This window comes from Muscardinus avellanarius, assembly GCF_963383645.1.
Source record: "Muscardinus avellanarius genome assembly, chromosome: 4".
Lineage (NCBI taxonomy): Eukaryota > Metazoa > Chordata > Mammalia > Rodentia > Gliridae > Muscardinus > Muscardinus avellanarius.
The window spans coordinates 9,786,783-9,802,319 of NC_137789.1; the positions used below are offsets into that span (position 1 = coordinate 9,786,783).

At 47.1% G+C, this 15,537-nt stretch overlaps 1 protein-coding gene across 1 annotated transcript in view; it reads right to left on the minus strand.

The window, feature by feature from the left end:
- TG (thyroglobulin) overlaps window positions 1-15,537 on the minus strand; it is a gene marked incomplete at both ends in the record, with an annotated part of 221,122 nt that overhangs the window by 130,250 nt on the left and 75,335 nt on the right. The window contains 7 exons of the mRNA XM_080694713.1: window positions 133-276; window positions 966-1,045; window positions 3,366-3,477; window positions 4,480-4,656; window positions 5,427-5,564; window positions 10,596-10,676; window positions 10,836-10,901. Of these exons, the coding sequence (XP_080550839.1) occupies window positions 133-276; window positions 966-1,045; window positions 3,366-3,477; window positions 4,480-4,656; window positions 5,427-5,564; window positions 10,596-10,676; window positions 10,836-10,901 (798 nt within the window). The remainder of the gene's footprint in view (window positions 1-132; window positions 277-965; window positions 1,046-3,365; window positions 3,478-4,479; window positions 4,657-5,426; window positions 5,565-10,595; window positions 10,677-10,835; window positions 10,902-15,537) is intronic.

Sequence of the window (15,537 nt, forward strand, 5' to 3'; positions counted from 1 at the left end):
AATCAGTTTCTGTTGCTTGCACTCAACAAATCATGACTAGTCTACTTCCAAATCTTAGGATATCACCTTGATGTGAGGTTGGGACAGAGTCAATGAAAGATGCCCACAGGGCTACAAAGAGAAGATACTCACTGGGCTTCTGGTACCACCCAAAGGGATGGGTGCGGGCCTCAATGTCAGGAGAACCACAGTCCAGGATGCGCCAGACCCCACCATTTTCCTCACTGCATGTCTGAAGTCCCATTCCATTCAGAGTCAGGCATGTCACCTCTCCTCCTGGAGCAAAAGAAACCAGCCCAGGTCAGGAAAATGAGCATGATGGAAGAGTGTAATTGAATGAAAAGAATATGAAAACCGCTGTTGAGCAGACATTTGGGGCATCCACTGTATTCTAGGAAGGATTGTGGTTGCTGATAGGAACCTGGTGCTTGCAGGTAAGTAGCATGTGGCCTGAGAACTTGGGGGTGGAGACAGTGCTGTTTATCACACCTGCTGGCAGGGTACCAGATCTGCACTGGCTTCTGAGTGTATCACTTCATTGTTTCTTACACCACCTGATGAGAACCTATTGACAGATTATATTCCTCCTTATGGATGAGAAAACTGAGGCCAGGAGAGACTGTGACTCCTCCAGAATCACAGCATCCTATGGATATATCTAAAGTTCACCTTCCATGCCGCCTGAGGGGAGCACGGCCCCGCTCAGCGAAGTGTGCAGACAAAGAGGCTGTGTGTGGCGAGACTGCATGTGGAGAGCACACAGTCGCTGGACCAGGAGCTGCATCCCAGCTACTGCATGGAGTGCCAGCTGCTCTCTTCAAACCCCGCTTCCCTCTTTGTGAAAGAGCAGCCCTTCCCACCCTTCTGGAAGGGATGCTGACGCTCAGAGAAAATCGTAGGTGTGAATGTATTTTCTAGCCTCTTAAGTGTTCTATACAGGGTGATAGAATTGGTGTCATTATTACCTTTTAGCTGGGAAACATTGAGAAATCCAAAGCCAGTGCAGCATGGGTCCACATCACACAGTCGTTCACATTCAAAGAACCTGACATTGGTGGAGAAAGAGCAGGGTGAGGGCTTTGGCCCCAGGACCTACTGGGTGGGCTACCTACGGTGATCCTGGTCATTTTTAGGGGCCAGTTTTCTTTGTAATTATATAAGTGTGTGATTTAAGATTATTTCTGAAAGCAAAATTCTACTCTTTCTGCAATATTGTTCTGTTGTCTTTTATTCATTTGCTTGTTGATTCATCAAGCACAGTCTGTATATTGCAACCTGGATCCACATCAAACTAAACTGGGATCTCGAATGTGCTCTTGAAATCCTTGCAGATAAGGGCTTGGAGGGCTCAGCTTTGGATTCTGGGTAAAGGAAGCAATGGCAGGGAAGGGATCTCTAGAAAGGAGGATTCTGTGGCTTACAGTCAGGTGAGCCACAAGGCACAAATTTAAGGAGCAAAGAGCACAAAGGTGCTTCCTTGTCTTCCTCCCTCACTCGTTCTGCAACATCAAGTAGTTACACTCTAAGAAAGCATCTGTTTTCTGGCTCTGCCTACCTGAGCTCTCACTCCAGGACCTACCTTGAATATCCACCAGGTATAGCTACTATACCCCACCCGTAGCTTCTAAGTCAGTCATGGCAGGAGGAACTTAGTGGCTCTAAACCAGTGCTTGGGGGCAAAGTCTGGGTTCCCCACTCTGACAACCTACCTCTGTCTAATCACTCATTCTTTACTGCTGAGAATGAACTCAAATTCTCAGCCCCTTTTGGATGAAGACCCTGACTCATTCTTGCTGTTCATCTTCCTTGGACCCATCATATCCCAGTAATTTAAGCTCCATCTATGGGGCAGTTTCTCCAGTGCTGGTTGCATCTTTGCCCAGATGCCAACACGCCACCTCCCTGCCTTTCCCCTCCCATCCCTGCCCACCTTCCCACCTGCCAGTTCCTTTGCTTTTATCAGAAGCCAATCACTAAACTCCTCCCTGGATTGCAGGTTTTACCAGATAACCACACTTTCTGAATCAGAATCCACAAGTTGTGCTCCACCAGCACCCAGGTCCGAGGTCAGCCTGATACTGGTTCTAAGACAGACAAGCCTGGATCACCTTTTTACCTCTATTTTTTTTTTTTGGTGGTACTGGGGTTCCTGGAAACCCTTTTACCTCTGGGCTACACTCCCAGACCCATTTTTATATTTTTATTTGGAAACAGGGTCTCTTAAACCAGCGAGACTGGCTTCAGACCTGCGCGATCCTCCTGTCTCTGTCTCCCAAGCATGGGGATTACAAGCGTGCACCACCACTCCCAGATTTACCTCCATTTTTAAGTAAATCTTAGGTGTCAGCAACATGTGTAATTTCAGAACTCAACCATACTTAATAGATCAGTGGCTCATGGACCAATGACCAATGACTTTTTAAGTATAGAAGCCTCACTGGGGAGCTTTCTTAAAGTCCTTAGAATTCTGATTCTCAGGAGCCCAATTCAGTAGGTCTGGGGTGGGGGTGGACCCCAGGAACCAGTCGGTAGGAAGCCATTTCTTCTGGTAATTCTGGTGAGTGAGATCATACCTCAGACTACATATAGCAAAGCCTCTCTCCAGTTAGAACAACCAAATAACAGCTAAGCAAACAAAGGCACACATTTTATTTAATTTTTTGTCTTTTTTTTTTTTTGGACTGGGGATCAACCCCAAGGTCATGCACTTGCCAGGCAAGCGCTTTGCCACTGAGCTACAACCCAGCCATAAAGGCACACATTTTAAAAATAACAAACTTGAGGCCGAGCACGGTGGCGCATGCTTATAATCCCTGCAGAGACAGGAGGATCGTGCAGGTTCAAAGCCAGCCTCGCTGGCTTAGGAGACCCTGTTTCCAAGTAAAAGTACAAAAAATAAGTCTGGGAGTGTAGCCCAGAGGTAGAAGGGTTTCCAGGAACCCCAGTACCACCAAAATAAATAAATAAATAAATAAATAAATAAATAAATAAATAAATAAATAACTTGTGGTCTGTTAAAAGTTCTACATGCTCTCCAGATTCTGAATACAGTACCACAAGGCTTTGAGGATTAAGGTCATTGCCAGGCAGGACAGTTTTAATTAATTGACCATTGATCACTGATAAAAGGCAGCTCAGTGTGTCTCTTTCCATCAGCTGCCTGGGGGTTCAGAGCTAATTCTGGTGTTGATTATCAGTGACTTGCCTCAGCCAGGCGTTTTAGATGTACTACCTCCACATTGCCTTAGCTTTGGGCCATACAGTTTTTATCACTCTTCTTCCTCTACCTCCTATGGCATCACCTTTTTCATAGAAAGAGACCACTCTTAATAGTCAATGTTAGGGGTAGGACGGAGGTCACTCACCCATTGGAAATGGGCTTTTCAGACATGGGCACTTTGTTTCTGACGGAAATCCCCATCAGCTTTCGGAATGGCAGGCGAGTATAAAAGTTCTTCACTCTGTCATTCAGTACAACTGCACAGAGGAAGAAATAAATGTTATCATTGAGAAAGAAACGCATCGTACCTGTGCAAATACGAGAATCAGTGAGGAAACGCCAATCCAAAGCTTCCATTAAAGATGCCATATTAAACTCATGGATTTATTCTCAGCTCTTATCCCAAATCTCACTAAAATGACATTTGAAGGATTCTTGTAGTCATAAACCCAGGAGGATAAAGAAAACAGGAAGAGGAGTTTAGGGACACAATTTTGGGAGCTAATGAGAGAGTAAACCTTAGACCTAAGAAGTTAGACTCTACTTTTATGTGGGAAGAACTGAGTAGCAGGTCCACATGCCTCTGGACTGCAGAAGGTTTAGATGTTGGCAGCTGGGGGAGATAGTGATTTAGTCTCCTGTTGTCTCCTCCTGCTTTCAAAGCTGACAGGTGCCCCTCCCCACCCTGGGGAAAGATGGAGGATGGAACTTTATTCCCACATAGGACAGCAGCATGAGCTTCTTGGATGCCTGGAGAGTGGATGATGCTAACTTCACAATGAAAGAAAAAGTCCCTTCAGGTCTGTGGTGACTACTGAGACTCCATCTTCCAGCCTAATTTGGTGCCCATCCATCTGAACATATGTCCTGGCAGGTACTGGGAAATTCTTCTGGAGGAAGGACCTAAAAATATTTACACCATCTGAGAGAATAGCCCAAGGATGACATCATTCGTGTCCTTGGAGGGAAACATCAGCTTTGGTCCTGCTAGGCCAGCGTGGCTGAAGACCTCCCTATCACACAGCCACATAGAGTCCCAGCCAACAGGACACTTGAAGCGGCCCTCTCTGAGTGATAATCCAAAGCAGCACTGTTCTTGAGTCAGCTCAATGCATTTCTGAATGGCTTCAACATCTCTACTAGGAGCACAGACAGTTTTACTTTTCCAAAAAAGAAGAAATTAATCTGGGTATTTCTGAAACCACAGAGTCAGAAGCCCATTCGAACTTCATTTCCTACAGACCTCAGAGAGTGCTCACCTCTCTTCCGGAAGAGGGCCTCTGGCTGCTGGGGCAGAACCAGGCTGCAGCCCTTGGTGCTGGACTCCAGGACGTCATCACACACCTGGGCATCTGGGTAGAGGGAGCAGGTGAAGTACAACGGGGTGCTGTCTGTTATCTCTGCAAGCTGACAGAAGGAGTGCTCCTGGGCACAGCCTGTGGATGAGATAGCAGTAAGAATTCTGTTCTCAGACAGTCCACAGGTGAGAATCACCTCATTAGGATCCTCTGGGGAAAATGCCTTATAGGGACTCTTTTTAGGGCAAATCTCAGGAGAGGCATAATTGTCAAGCCAGAAAGGTCCAAGCAAAACACTGGGGTTCTCCTAGTGGGGGAGAAACCATATGGCCCTAAATAAAGACTGAGTCAAGGTGGGCTGAGGAGTTGGCCTCAGACTCAGAAATACAGAGTATAAAGGATAGCACCTCATGAGATCCACCCATGGCCACCTCAAGGCTGTCAGGATCTATAGACCAAAGGGAACAGGACTAGAAAAACTGAACATTGTGAATGACCCCCCTGTCTCCACAACTGTGCCATCCTTGCCAGAGGTACAGGTGAGCTACTTCAGTGCAAGGAGCATGGCTTTTTTTTTCATTTACAAATTCAAACACAAGGCCAAGAAAATAATGCATATTCAATAACTGCCATTGGATCGATGGCTGGGTAGATGGGGGGGCAGGTGGATGGAAGTATGGATGAATGGATGGATGGATGGATGGATGGATGGTAGCTCTAGGAGCAGAGTAGAGAATACACTATGAGCTTCTAGAATTCAGAGATTAGGTCCTATCTTTCCTTTAGGAAAATAGTAGTCACTGAGTCCTTGAGTCTGAATGATCTATGTCATAGCAGTTGTTCAAACAGGCCTGTGAGTGTGGACCACAGAGTCTGGAAGGAACAAACTGAATCGTGAGGATACTTACTAGAAAGGCACCATAGGCTCGCCTGCTGCGCTGAAAAGCGGTGTTTGAAAAGCAGTTGCCTCTGGCTGGGCAGGGATCGGTTTGCGTTGACCATGACCTGGGTGAGGTCCACGGGGGAGAACAGTTCTGCCTTCACATCTGATAAACAAAGAGAGAGTCAACTTCCTTCACTTTATCTTTATAGGGAATCTGAAACAGAAATAGAATCAAACATAGAGATATTCTTTGGTAATGTGTGGCCAGAAAAGGTCTGGAGCCAATGGCTTGGGCATCTGGTCAGGCAGGAGGACTTCAGAAGGTCCTAGAACATCCTAAAAATTACAGTTACAAAATCTGCAATCTTAGTTTGGAAAACCTCAGGAGTCATCCGGTCTACCTTCTCACCCAAGGTAGGGCTTTCCCTGTGAGATTCTGGCCTGGGCCTATGTTAGCCTCCCATGGCAACTCTATGCCAACCATGACAGCTCCCCATTGTCAGGGATCATGGAGTCAGATCCGTCACTCCATAGCTTTTTATTACTGACATTCCTTCTGTCTTCACAAGCCACATGGAAGCCAAATGGGAGCCTTTGTCTGTGAAGAGAGCTTTTGGCTCCACTCAACCCCCAACCTGAACATTCCAGCCCAACTATTCCTCTTCTTCTTTTCTATGTTTCCCTTTGGTGCAATCTCTGATTAACACTCTTCCCACTGCCCACAAAGTAGCTGTCCAGGCTCTTTATATAGGCTCTTGTGTGCACTTCAGGCTTCACCTCTGATTTCCTTGATTTACCCTCTAGCAGCACAGGAACATCTCTGCACAGTGTGCAGCCCTGTGCTGTGGTGTAAGCCTTCCCTCTATTAACACACGCTCCATACACCCTTCTCGCCACCTAGTTCCTACTTGTGCTTTAAGGATCAACTCTGCTCTTCTCTTCTTCAATGCAGCTCTATGAAGAGGTTCCCAGGGCAGAGAGCACCATTGTCCAGGCCCTGCAACACAGCACTATGTCTTCCCAGAGGAGCTCACACTGGGGTGAGAAGCAGATTAGGGAGATGAGCTGGGGCATGTTGGCAGTGCTGCTGGCATGGGGTCTGGCATTGCCTCCCACACTCTCTCTACTTGGCCTTGGACTTGAGCATCCTTTCGCCGGCCTGCTTTCCACACTATCACACAGGATCTTGAAGCCTGAGCTTCCTCACTAGCAACAACCGCCAAAGTGAACCATTCTTTATGAACATCTGGTAGAGCAAGAATATGGAGCTAGTGGAGCCCCTTCCAGAGACCACGCCCCTGCCCAGGCTTTTGGCTACTGCTTCTGATGTTTGTTGTATAAGGACCAGCTCCCACACCTCTCTCCTCACTGCAATGTGCCTGGAAAATGTGGGAATGAGAGAGAAATAGAAAGAGAGAGGGGAAGAGAAAGAGATTAGAAGAGAGAGAAGAGAGAAGAGAAGAGAAGAGAAGAGAAGAGAAGAGAAGAGAAGAGAAGAGAAGAGAAGAGAAGAGAAGAGAAGAGAAGAGAAGACGAGGGGAGAGGAGAGGAGAGGAGAGGAGAGGAGAGGAGAGGAGAGGAGAGGAGAGGAGAGGAGAGGAGAGGAGAGGAGAGGAGAAGAGGGGGAGGGAAGGGGAGGGAAGGGAAGGGAAGAGAAGAGAAGAGAAGAGAAGAGAAGAGAAGAGAAGAGAAGAGAAAGAAGAGAAGAGAGAGCACACAGATGACTCTCTGGGTCAGCCTAAGAGAGGGAAACAAGGCCCTGGGGCACACCGGGCATCCCTTCACCACATTGCACTTGGAGCCTTGGCACAGTGGTCCTCGCGCCTAGGATATCTTCCCCCAGGAAGCATCTGGAAGGCCTTCCAGGCTGCTCTGAGAAGCCTGTCCTGACCCGTGCAGGCTGCCTGGCATCCTCCTTTCCCTGCATTCCTATTGCCCTTGATGCCCATCCCGACCACACCTCTGCCACATTGTCACATAAAAGATGGACGGTGGGAAGTCTCTCTAGTCTGACAATGTCCAAGTACACAACATTCATACTCAAACCTTGTCTGTGAGATGGAAGAATGAATACCATGGTAGCTGCTTCTTGTTCTCCCTGGCTTATACAAGTATTAAGAATAGTCCAAGTCCTATGAGTTCTCTTTACCTTTGCACGCCCCTTGCAGGGGGGGAGGCCGGGCCAGGCTGACCAGAGGGGAGGCTGATCTTGTTATTTCTCTGTGCTTGTCAACAGACTCCCCACAGACTGACTGTGGTTACCAGATACAGAAGGAGGAAAATCCCTCTGTGTTTTGAATCAGAGGGTTTGTTCTCAGGGACACTTTGTTCCCACAATATGAAGACAAGGAGCAGCCCGGGCCCAGCCTCCCGGCCACCCTGGGATTTCTTCTGCAGGTACTTTGTCGTCTTAAGCCCAGGAATGTGCCCAACGGAGAAAGGGAAAACTGAGAAGAGCTTTGCCTATTCACCCTGAGTCCCTTCAAGGCTTGAGGTGGGTCTCAGCTCCCCTCTTGGGAAGACAAGGGCCCTTCCAGTGGGAATCACTGATAATAACAGTACTGTAGATAAGGCCCAGGCACAGCATTTCATGATGGGTTTTAAAAATGTTCTCAAGTGCAACCACCTCATATACATTTACCCTGATGCAAGCTATGTGGCCACCTCTAAAAGGCATGGCCAAGGCTCGGGACCATAAATGCAGAGGCCTGGATGGGGGGCAGTTGGGGCTGAGGCACACTGGAGTGTCATGCCAGGGCTGAAGAGGCAGCTCAGCCCTGCTCAGCTCCAAGGATTGCCACCACGTGGAAATTTAAAACCAATTGCCAGAACGTTTCCTCTTTTACTCTAGAGATACTGGATATTTGAATTTTTATGTAAAACTTGCCAGTTAAAAAAATTGGCTGAGTTTTTAAAATTTGAAAGTCTCTTCCACAAATGAATACAGTTTATCATCTCTGCTAGCGTAAGTCTGTGGGGACAGAGCTCTCACACCCAGGCCAGCTGTGAAGTTGAGAAGAACCCAGGCCTTGGGGTCAGCTGACTATGTCTGAATTTCAGCAGTACTGATGGCTTAGTGCTAGGATGGATTGACCATGGAACTCTGGGGCCTTCAGGCCCTGGCTTCTCATCAGTGCAAAGGGAATTCTGGCCAGCAGAGCTGGGAGAAGAGTCTCAGGGGCAAGGCCTGAAACCAGGAAGCTGGGGAAGAGGGAGGTCTGGCTTCATCTACTCCAGAGGAGTTTCTGGCTTGTTCTCCTTCAACAGGAAAGCAATGGCAACCAGCAGGTATGTGGGCACACCCCAGCAGTGTGTGGGGGACACTGACCAGCTAACTTGCTGGCACTGGGCAAAGAACAAGAGGGTGAGGAGCCAGGTCATGAAGAGACCTGGCCAAATGTTTTCTATCAGGACAAGGAAGAGAAAAGTCCCCTGGATTGATACCCACCACCCCTGCCACCCTGCTGGAAAAATAGAAACTTCTAGTGGAAAACTTCTGAAGCAACAGAGGGCAATCCTGACAAGGGGTCTGGGGATGTGTACCGTGACTCTACCTTCAATAATACCCTAGAATCTGCCATCTGACAAGCACTACAGGAAGAGAGGCCAGGTAGCTTGGACTGAAGGCTTGCTAGGAGCCATCTCTGTGCTAGGATTTTTGTAACCACCAACACCATCACAGCAAACAAGAATAGACACTGATTTGTGAGCACTTGCTCCATTCCATGACAGTTTATAGAATTTGCTCGTCTAATTCCAAAATTGCTCTATTTCATGGGCACCACTATGAGGAAACTGAATCAGAGAAGGTGACTCGCTCTGTCCTACAGGCAGGCAGAGAGAGAGTGGGATTTGAACCCAGTTTCCTGGCCTGAGAAGCCACACCCTAGACTAGGAAACACTCCCACATCTCACAGCAACTCTGTGAATGCAGAATAAACTCATGATTGTTCATTACCCGCTATGATGAGCTGATTTTCAGTGGGTTCTGTGTATTGTCTCATTTACAACAACTCTGAAAAGGAGAAGGAGGTGCCACTTGTCAGGGATCTATTGAGTTCCAAGCAATGTGCAGATGTTTTGCCATCTGATGGAATAAGATGCAAGGAAGATCCTTTTATTCTATACTGGAGGAACCCAAGGATCTTAGCGGGTGAGCAAGTTCCGCAAGGCCATGGCATCGGTAAGTGGCAGAAAAGTGGCTCAGTCACCAGTCTCTGTTCTGTGATGTGGCATTCCTGTCTTTGTACCAGGCTGCCTCCCAGTGCCGGAGGTTGGATCTGCCTCTCTCTCTTTGATATGTTCAGCCTGCATCCTCCAAAGCCAAGGCCCTGGAACATAATGCCCAGTGAAAAGGGCTCTGCCTGCTTGAGTGGTTAATGTTAGTGTCACGGGAGAAGGTTAGTCTCTTGCAAAAGGGGGTTACTTTGGCTCCTTCTTGTTCTCTCATGCTCATTTGATGCCTCCACCATGTAATAAAAGCTCTCACTAGATGAGCCCCAAATTTTGGACTTTCAGCATCCAGAACCATGAGCTAAATATGTATCTATTAATTATAAATTACCCAGACTATGGTATTCTGTTATAACAATAGAAAATGGATTAGGACACTGTTCTCTCTCTCTCTCTCTCTCTCTCTCTCTCTCTCTCTCTCTCTCTCTCTCTCTCTCCTTCCTCCTCCTCTTCTCGTTTCTATTCTCTCCTCTGCTCCCCCTCTGTCTTTGTCTCTTTATCCCCTCTGAGTTTCATCTCCACCTCAATAATAGCAATTGTAGTTTCTAGAGACAGAGAAGTCTCAGCCATTGCTCGTGCATGGTTAGCGTTTGTATGCACAGCTTCCACTGCATGTCATGACTCACTTTCTGAAGATTCCCATAGCCACCTTATTCCTAAAGCAATCTGGGAATATCTACATTTAGCACATACTCTATAGGGTGCACATGAGCAAAGCCACTGGCCACAGTCAGCCAAGCCAAGCTCTGTCATACGCATAAATTTTTCTTTCCTCGTTTTGTTATGATGGCTGTTTTTATTTCTAGCAATGGTGGTGAATTTTCAAGATTTTCTCTGACTTTCTGTACTGAAAGTCCGTGACAGCAATGGACCCATTCATCAGTTAAACCCTTGGTGTCACTGTCTCATCTCTAAAGCTGGATACTCAAGTATGCAAGAAGGAAGGCTTGGGGGCTGATACCTGTCTCTGTTGGAAGTTCTTTCCTTGGTTCCGTGTCTCTTTTACATCCTGCAGACTCTGGCCGAGACCCCATGTCAGAATCTAGGAGGAATAAAAGTAACTGTAGTATCAGGAAGGATGGTATTCCTTAGGTTTAAAAATAACAAGTGCTCCCTTTTTTCTATGGGGAACACAGCACCCTATGAACAAGAGGTTATGGCCAATCCCCTGGAACCTTGCCCTGCTGCCCACGGAGCTTACCTTTCCACATATAAACCTGCTGGAAACTGGCAATGGTGTCCTGAGTTTCTTCCAGGGTCGTCAGGCCTGCAAGAGGAGGTTGTTATTTGTATGAGCTTGCATGTGTTTGCTCTCACTGGGCACCCCCCATTTTATCCCAAATCTCCCTGGGACTGAGAACTCTGTTTCTCATCAAAGCCTCTTGGACCTCTATTTCAGATCCCCAATAAAAAACCAGAGCTGGTTAGACCTCAGGTGTTATGTTCAGGGCACCAATCAGACTCTTGATGTGCAGCTGTAAACCTGTGACATGGGAGAAGGGCTTAAGGAACAGGGGATTGGCTTAATGAAAGCATAGACCCTAACAGGCTCAAGAGCTGGCATTCCATACACTCAGCTCCCCGGAGACTCTTCCTCAGTGTGAGGGTAGAAATGGGGTACATATGCTATCCTCTGCCTCCTTGACATTTGATGTGCATTCAATTGCTGGAAGCTGCTATTATTTAATGTATTACAAACATTCTTATAGTTTCGTTTTTTTTCTTTGCAGGTCAACAGTTTTCTTGTGCCCTGTGCAGCCTTTCAGCCCTGCCAATCGCCCCTCTGATGTGGGGGGTGCTAAAAAAAGAAAAAGAGATCAGAAAATAGAAGACTACCAGAAAATAACAATACACACACAGTAGGAGACAGCTGGCTAGCAACTTGAGGCATCAAGAAATGACCAAATTGTGTATAATGGATACCTTTCATACATTAGCTAATGTGTGTGTGTGTGTGTGTGTGTGTGTGTGTGTGTGTGTGTGTGTGTGTGATAACTGGGGATGGAACCCAGGGACATTCTACCCTCAGATTTATACCCCAGATTTATTTTAATTTTTTATTTTTTTAATTTTTAATTTTTTGTGTGGGGGGGTCTGGGGATGGAACCTAGGGGCATTTGACCTCCGAGCTACACCCTGCCCTATTTTTTATTCTTTATTTTGAAACAGGGTCTCACTAAGCTGCAGATGGCCTCACTAAGTTGCTGAGGCTGACTGTGAACCTGCAATCCTCCTGTCTTAGCCTCCCAAGTACTATATTACAAACATGTTCCACCATACCTGACTCATTATCTAATTTAAACCTCATATCCTTGCTACAAGGTAAGGTCTCCAGCTTCCACATGAAGAAATCAAGAGAGATAAATGCCAGAATTCAAATCCTATCTGTTTGCCTCCAGGGCCCAGGCTCTTAACCAAGGTAGAAAGGAACAGATAAATATTTTATAATTCAGTCTATTCCAAATGGTCAAGAATCTAAAGCTCTCATGTTTAAAGTGGCAAACAGAAGGCCCATGTACCTGATAATGTCCACACCTGTCACCCAGCTAGCTGGGAGCCCAATGACAGCAGAAACCACCAGGCCACCTTTGTGACCCAGTCCCTGGCCTGGCACCTCACGCCTGCCTGGCAGGATTTGCTGAAAGAGTGATGGAGCAGAAAGCCCAGAGCCACAGCTACTCCACGAGCCCCATCACCGACCCCCTTCTCTGTGACTGTCCACATATCTCCTGTTCACCTTCATCACTCACGCCTCACCCCTCAGCATTCCTGAATCTGCTGCCTCCCTTCCCAGCTTCCCCAAGAGCCCTTTAATAGAATTTTCTCTTGGTTAACATTCATACCCAGCATCAAGCTCAACCAAGAAGTCTCAGTAAAATTCTCAGTGATCAGAGAGGCCAAGTTCGCTTGAATGATAACAGGAATAAATTACAAGCACTTTCTGCTTCCAGGAAATCGTAGGTGGAAGTGATACAGAGGGGTGTAGAAGAGAGCTTCCCTGCTCTGGTCCCTGAAGCTGCAGGTTTGAGGCCCAGCTGCTGCACTAATACAAAGACTGATTCTTGAATCCATTTATGGCCAAGCTCTGAGCCGTGTTCTCAGGTCAAATCAGCCCCACAAGATGGGCAAAAGGATTGGCTGAGCCAACGGATGAGTGTGCTATGCAGTGCAATGTGGATTTGACACTCTCGCTGCTTGAAGTTAGTGTATTCTGATTCACAGTTTCCTGCTAAGCAACCAATTCACTTATGCTCTATAAGGACATGCTAGTCCACCCCATGACCTGGCCACCTGTGAACCAGACCCTTTCAATGGCAGCAGGCTCGTTAAGGCACATGAGATGTCCCTTGGAGCACCTCTGTTGTGTGTGCTGTGGGTCTCAGAAAATGATGCCCGGCACTGCAGCCTGTGAGCATGTGTTGTTCACTCAGTGACAGATGAAAAGGGGCCCTATTTTACAGATGGAGGCGCTAAGCCTCAGTGCTTTGCCTAAGATCACAGAGGTATGGAATGAGCAGGACCCAATTCCAGGAACTTAAAATCCAGGCCACCGCTCCAGAGTGCGCTCCTGCCTCACCTGTGCACTCCCTGAACACCCGTCCCTTAGCCCTGGCTGTCGGGAGCCATAGGCATTATCCTCTCAAGGGATAATGGGAAGGGACCAGGAGGGACTGGGAAGGCCATGCCTCGAATGAGCATTCACGCTGGAATTTGAATCTTGGGGTCTGCGTCCAGAGCCTACACTTTACTACCTACCTAATTGTTAACTGGGAAGAAAGAGCTGGCCCTCAACCAACCTAGGGAGGGAAAGAGTTTGCTTCTGTCTTTGTTTGGTTTCCACTGCTATCCCCAGTTCCCCCTCAGGTTCTTTCAATCCATCCTGTCACCTTCTCCAGTTGTTCACATCCCTGGAATCTGAACCACTCATTTACATCAGCATCTGCTGTTAGGAAAGGGAAGGGTCTCTATTGACCATTCACATGTCAGTAAGAATTTAAATCATTACATTTTTTTTCCATCAGTTAATTACACCTTAATACTGATTGCAGAAAAGAAGGATTTGAGTTTCATTATTCTCAGCTAGAGCTAAAATTCTGGTCATTCTATATCAAAGGCAACCTTCAATTTGGAATACCAAAATATACCTCAAATTGCCTGATGTGTACATCCTACAGCATTCTTATTATGCCTCGCCCTAACCCCAGAATACACACAGACACACATAATATGCACTAAAAAAAATCCACAGCCTTCAAAAGTCGTTTAGTAGTCACTCTTTTGCAAGGAGGACAGACAAGGGCACATTCTTCATTTCGTGGACACATCCCAAGCACATGCTCTGGAATAAACACTTTACCAGATTTATTGCCCATGAATAGATCATATGTCTTTCATGCCATGCCTATTTTCACCCGGGACTACCTCTCAGAGTAATGAATACCGCATGCTTAGTGACCATCATATAAATATGCTATTTTATTTTATTTACCCCAAAAGAAACTAATGTAAGAAACTCATGGAACTCCACCAAATTCTGTGATGCTTCCCAGGATTTTCTCGCTAAGCACTCCACAGATAGTATATACATTTCCTATGCCAGGCCCCATGCTCTGCTGCATGAATCCAGACACTAATAAGACATAGTCCAGTTCTTAAACTATAACAAAGAGCCATGACAAATGTGCAAAGTGATGCTAATGACACTGTGTAATATTAAGGAAATGTGTCAGGCCCTGTCCAAAGCTCACCACGTGTGTTACCCACGAGCGCCAGGGGAGAAGAAGCTGAGAACGTCAGCCTGGGAAGCCTGGTTTTAGATGTTTCCTCCTACTCACCAAGCTCTAAAAAAGGGAAGTGACCTCACTCCTCTGCACTCAGTTTCTCACACTTTAAAGTGGAGACAAGGATAAGGGCTGAGCCCACCTTGGGGTACTGCATAAGCAGCGATCTATTGGAAGCAGAACCTTTAAAGTGTAGGCTGGACTCCATATACTGTCATTTCTACCTCTGTCTGCTGCATAAGCAAGTCATGAGGCCAATCCAGAAGCCAAGAAGAGGGAAATATATTCTTCCATAGATCTATGATCTATGTCAAGGTTGTGACCTTGGCGTGGAGCCTGACTCTTGGCCAGCAGCCACCAGGAGTTGCTATGATTGTCTAAGGCTGATGCCATCAGTGCTCCTCTTTCATAGATGAGCCATGAGGCGGAAGAGATGAGCAGATGTGCAAGACTTTATGGGACTGATGTCCAAGGCTAGGACTTGACCCGCAGCAAGTGCACAACGGCCAGGCTGTGCACACTGAGGCCACCTTGACGGAGGGAGGGGCCTTTGAGATGCTCTGCAGCATCCAGAGCCATGACTCTACTCTCCCAGTAGTCAGGAGGCTCCTAGAATGGGGGACATTGAGTCCTACACCAGAAGATCCCTGAGAACTGCAGGACATAGAGTGTGCATCTCAGAAGCTTCCCAAGAACGCAGGAGAGAGCCTCCATTAGCAGCCTACGCCATATGTTATAGTAACAAGAGCTCCCAGGGGGACCACCAGGATGACCCTTGACCCTCTCACCCAGGGTTTCTATCTTTCCCAACTTAGAGGGAGGATAGGAAACAGATATTGCCTTCTGAGTTTGGGTGCAAATGGATTAAGAGTAGAGAGGAGGTGACGGGAGCAGAGTCCCCCAACCTCACACCGAACCAGAAGAGGAAAGTGGGCAGCTAGGCCCTTGCTCTTATCATAACTCAGGCTCCTGGGATTAAAAGAAAACTTCTGGGCATCCATGCTGATCAAATATGGCAGACATAGGCATTATCTGGACCACTCCTTGAATCACAGGTTGCTGGGGCCCCATGGTGTGGAGGGCTTTAGAATGTGTATATGCATCCCTGTTGCAGGCAATGCT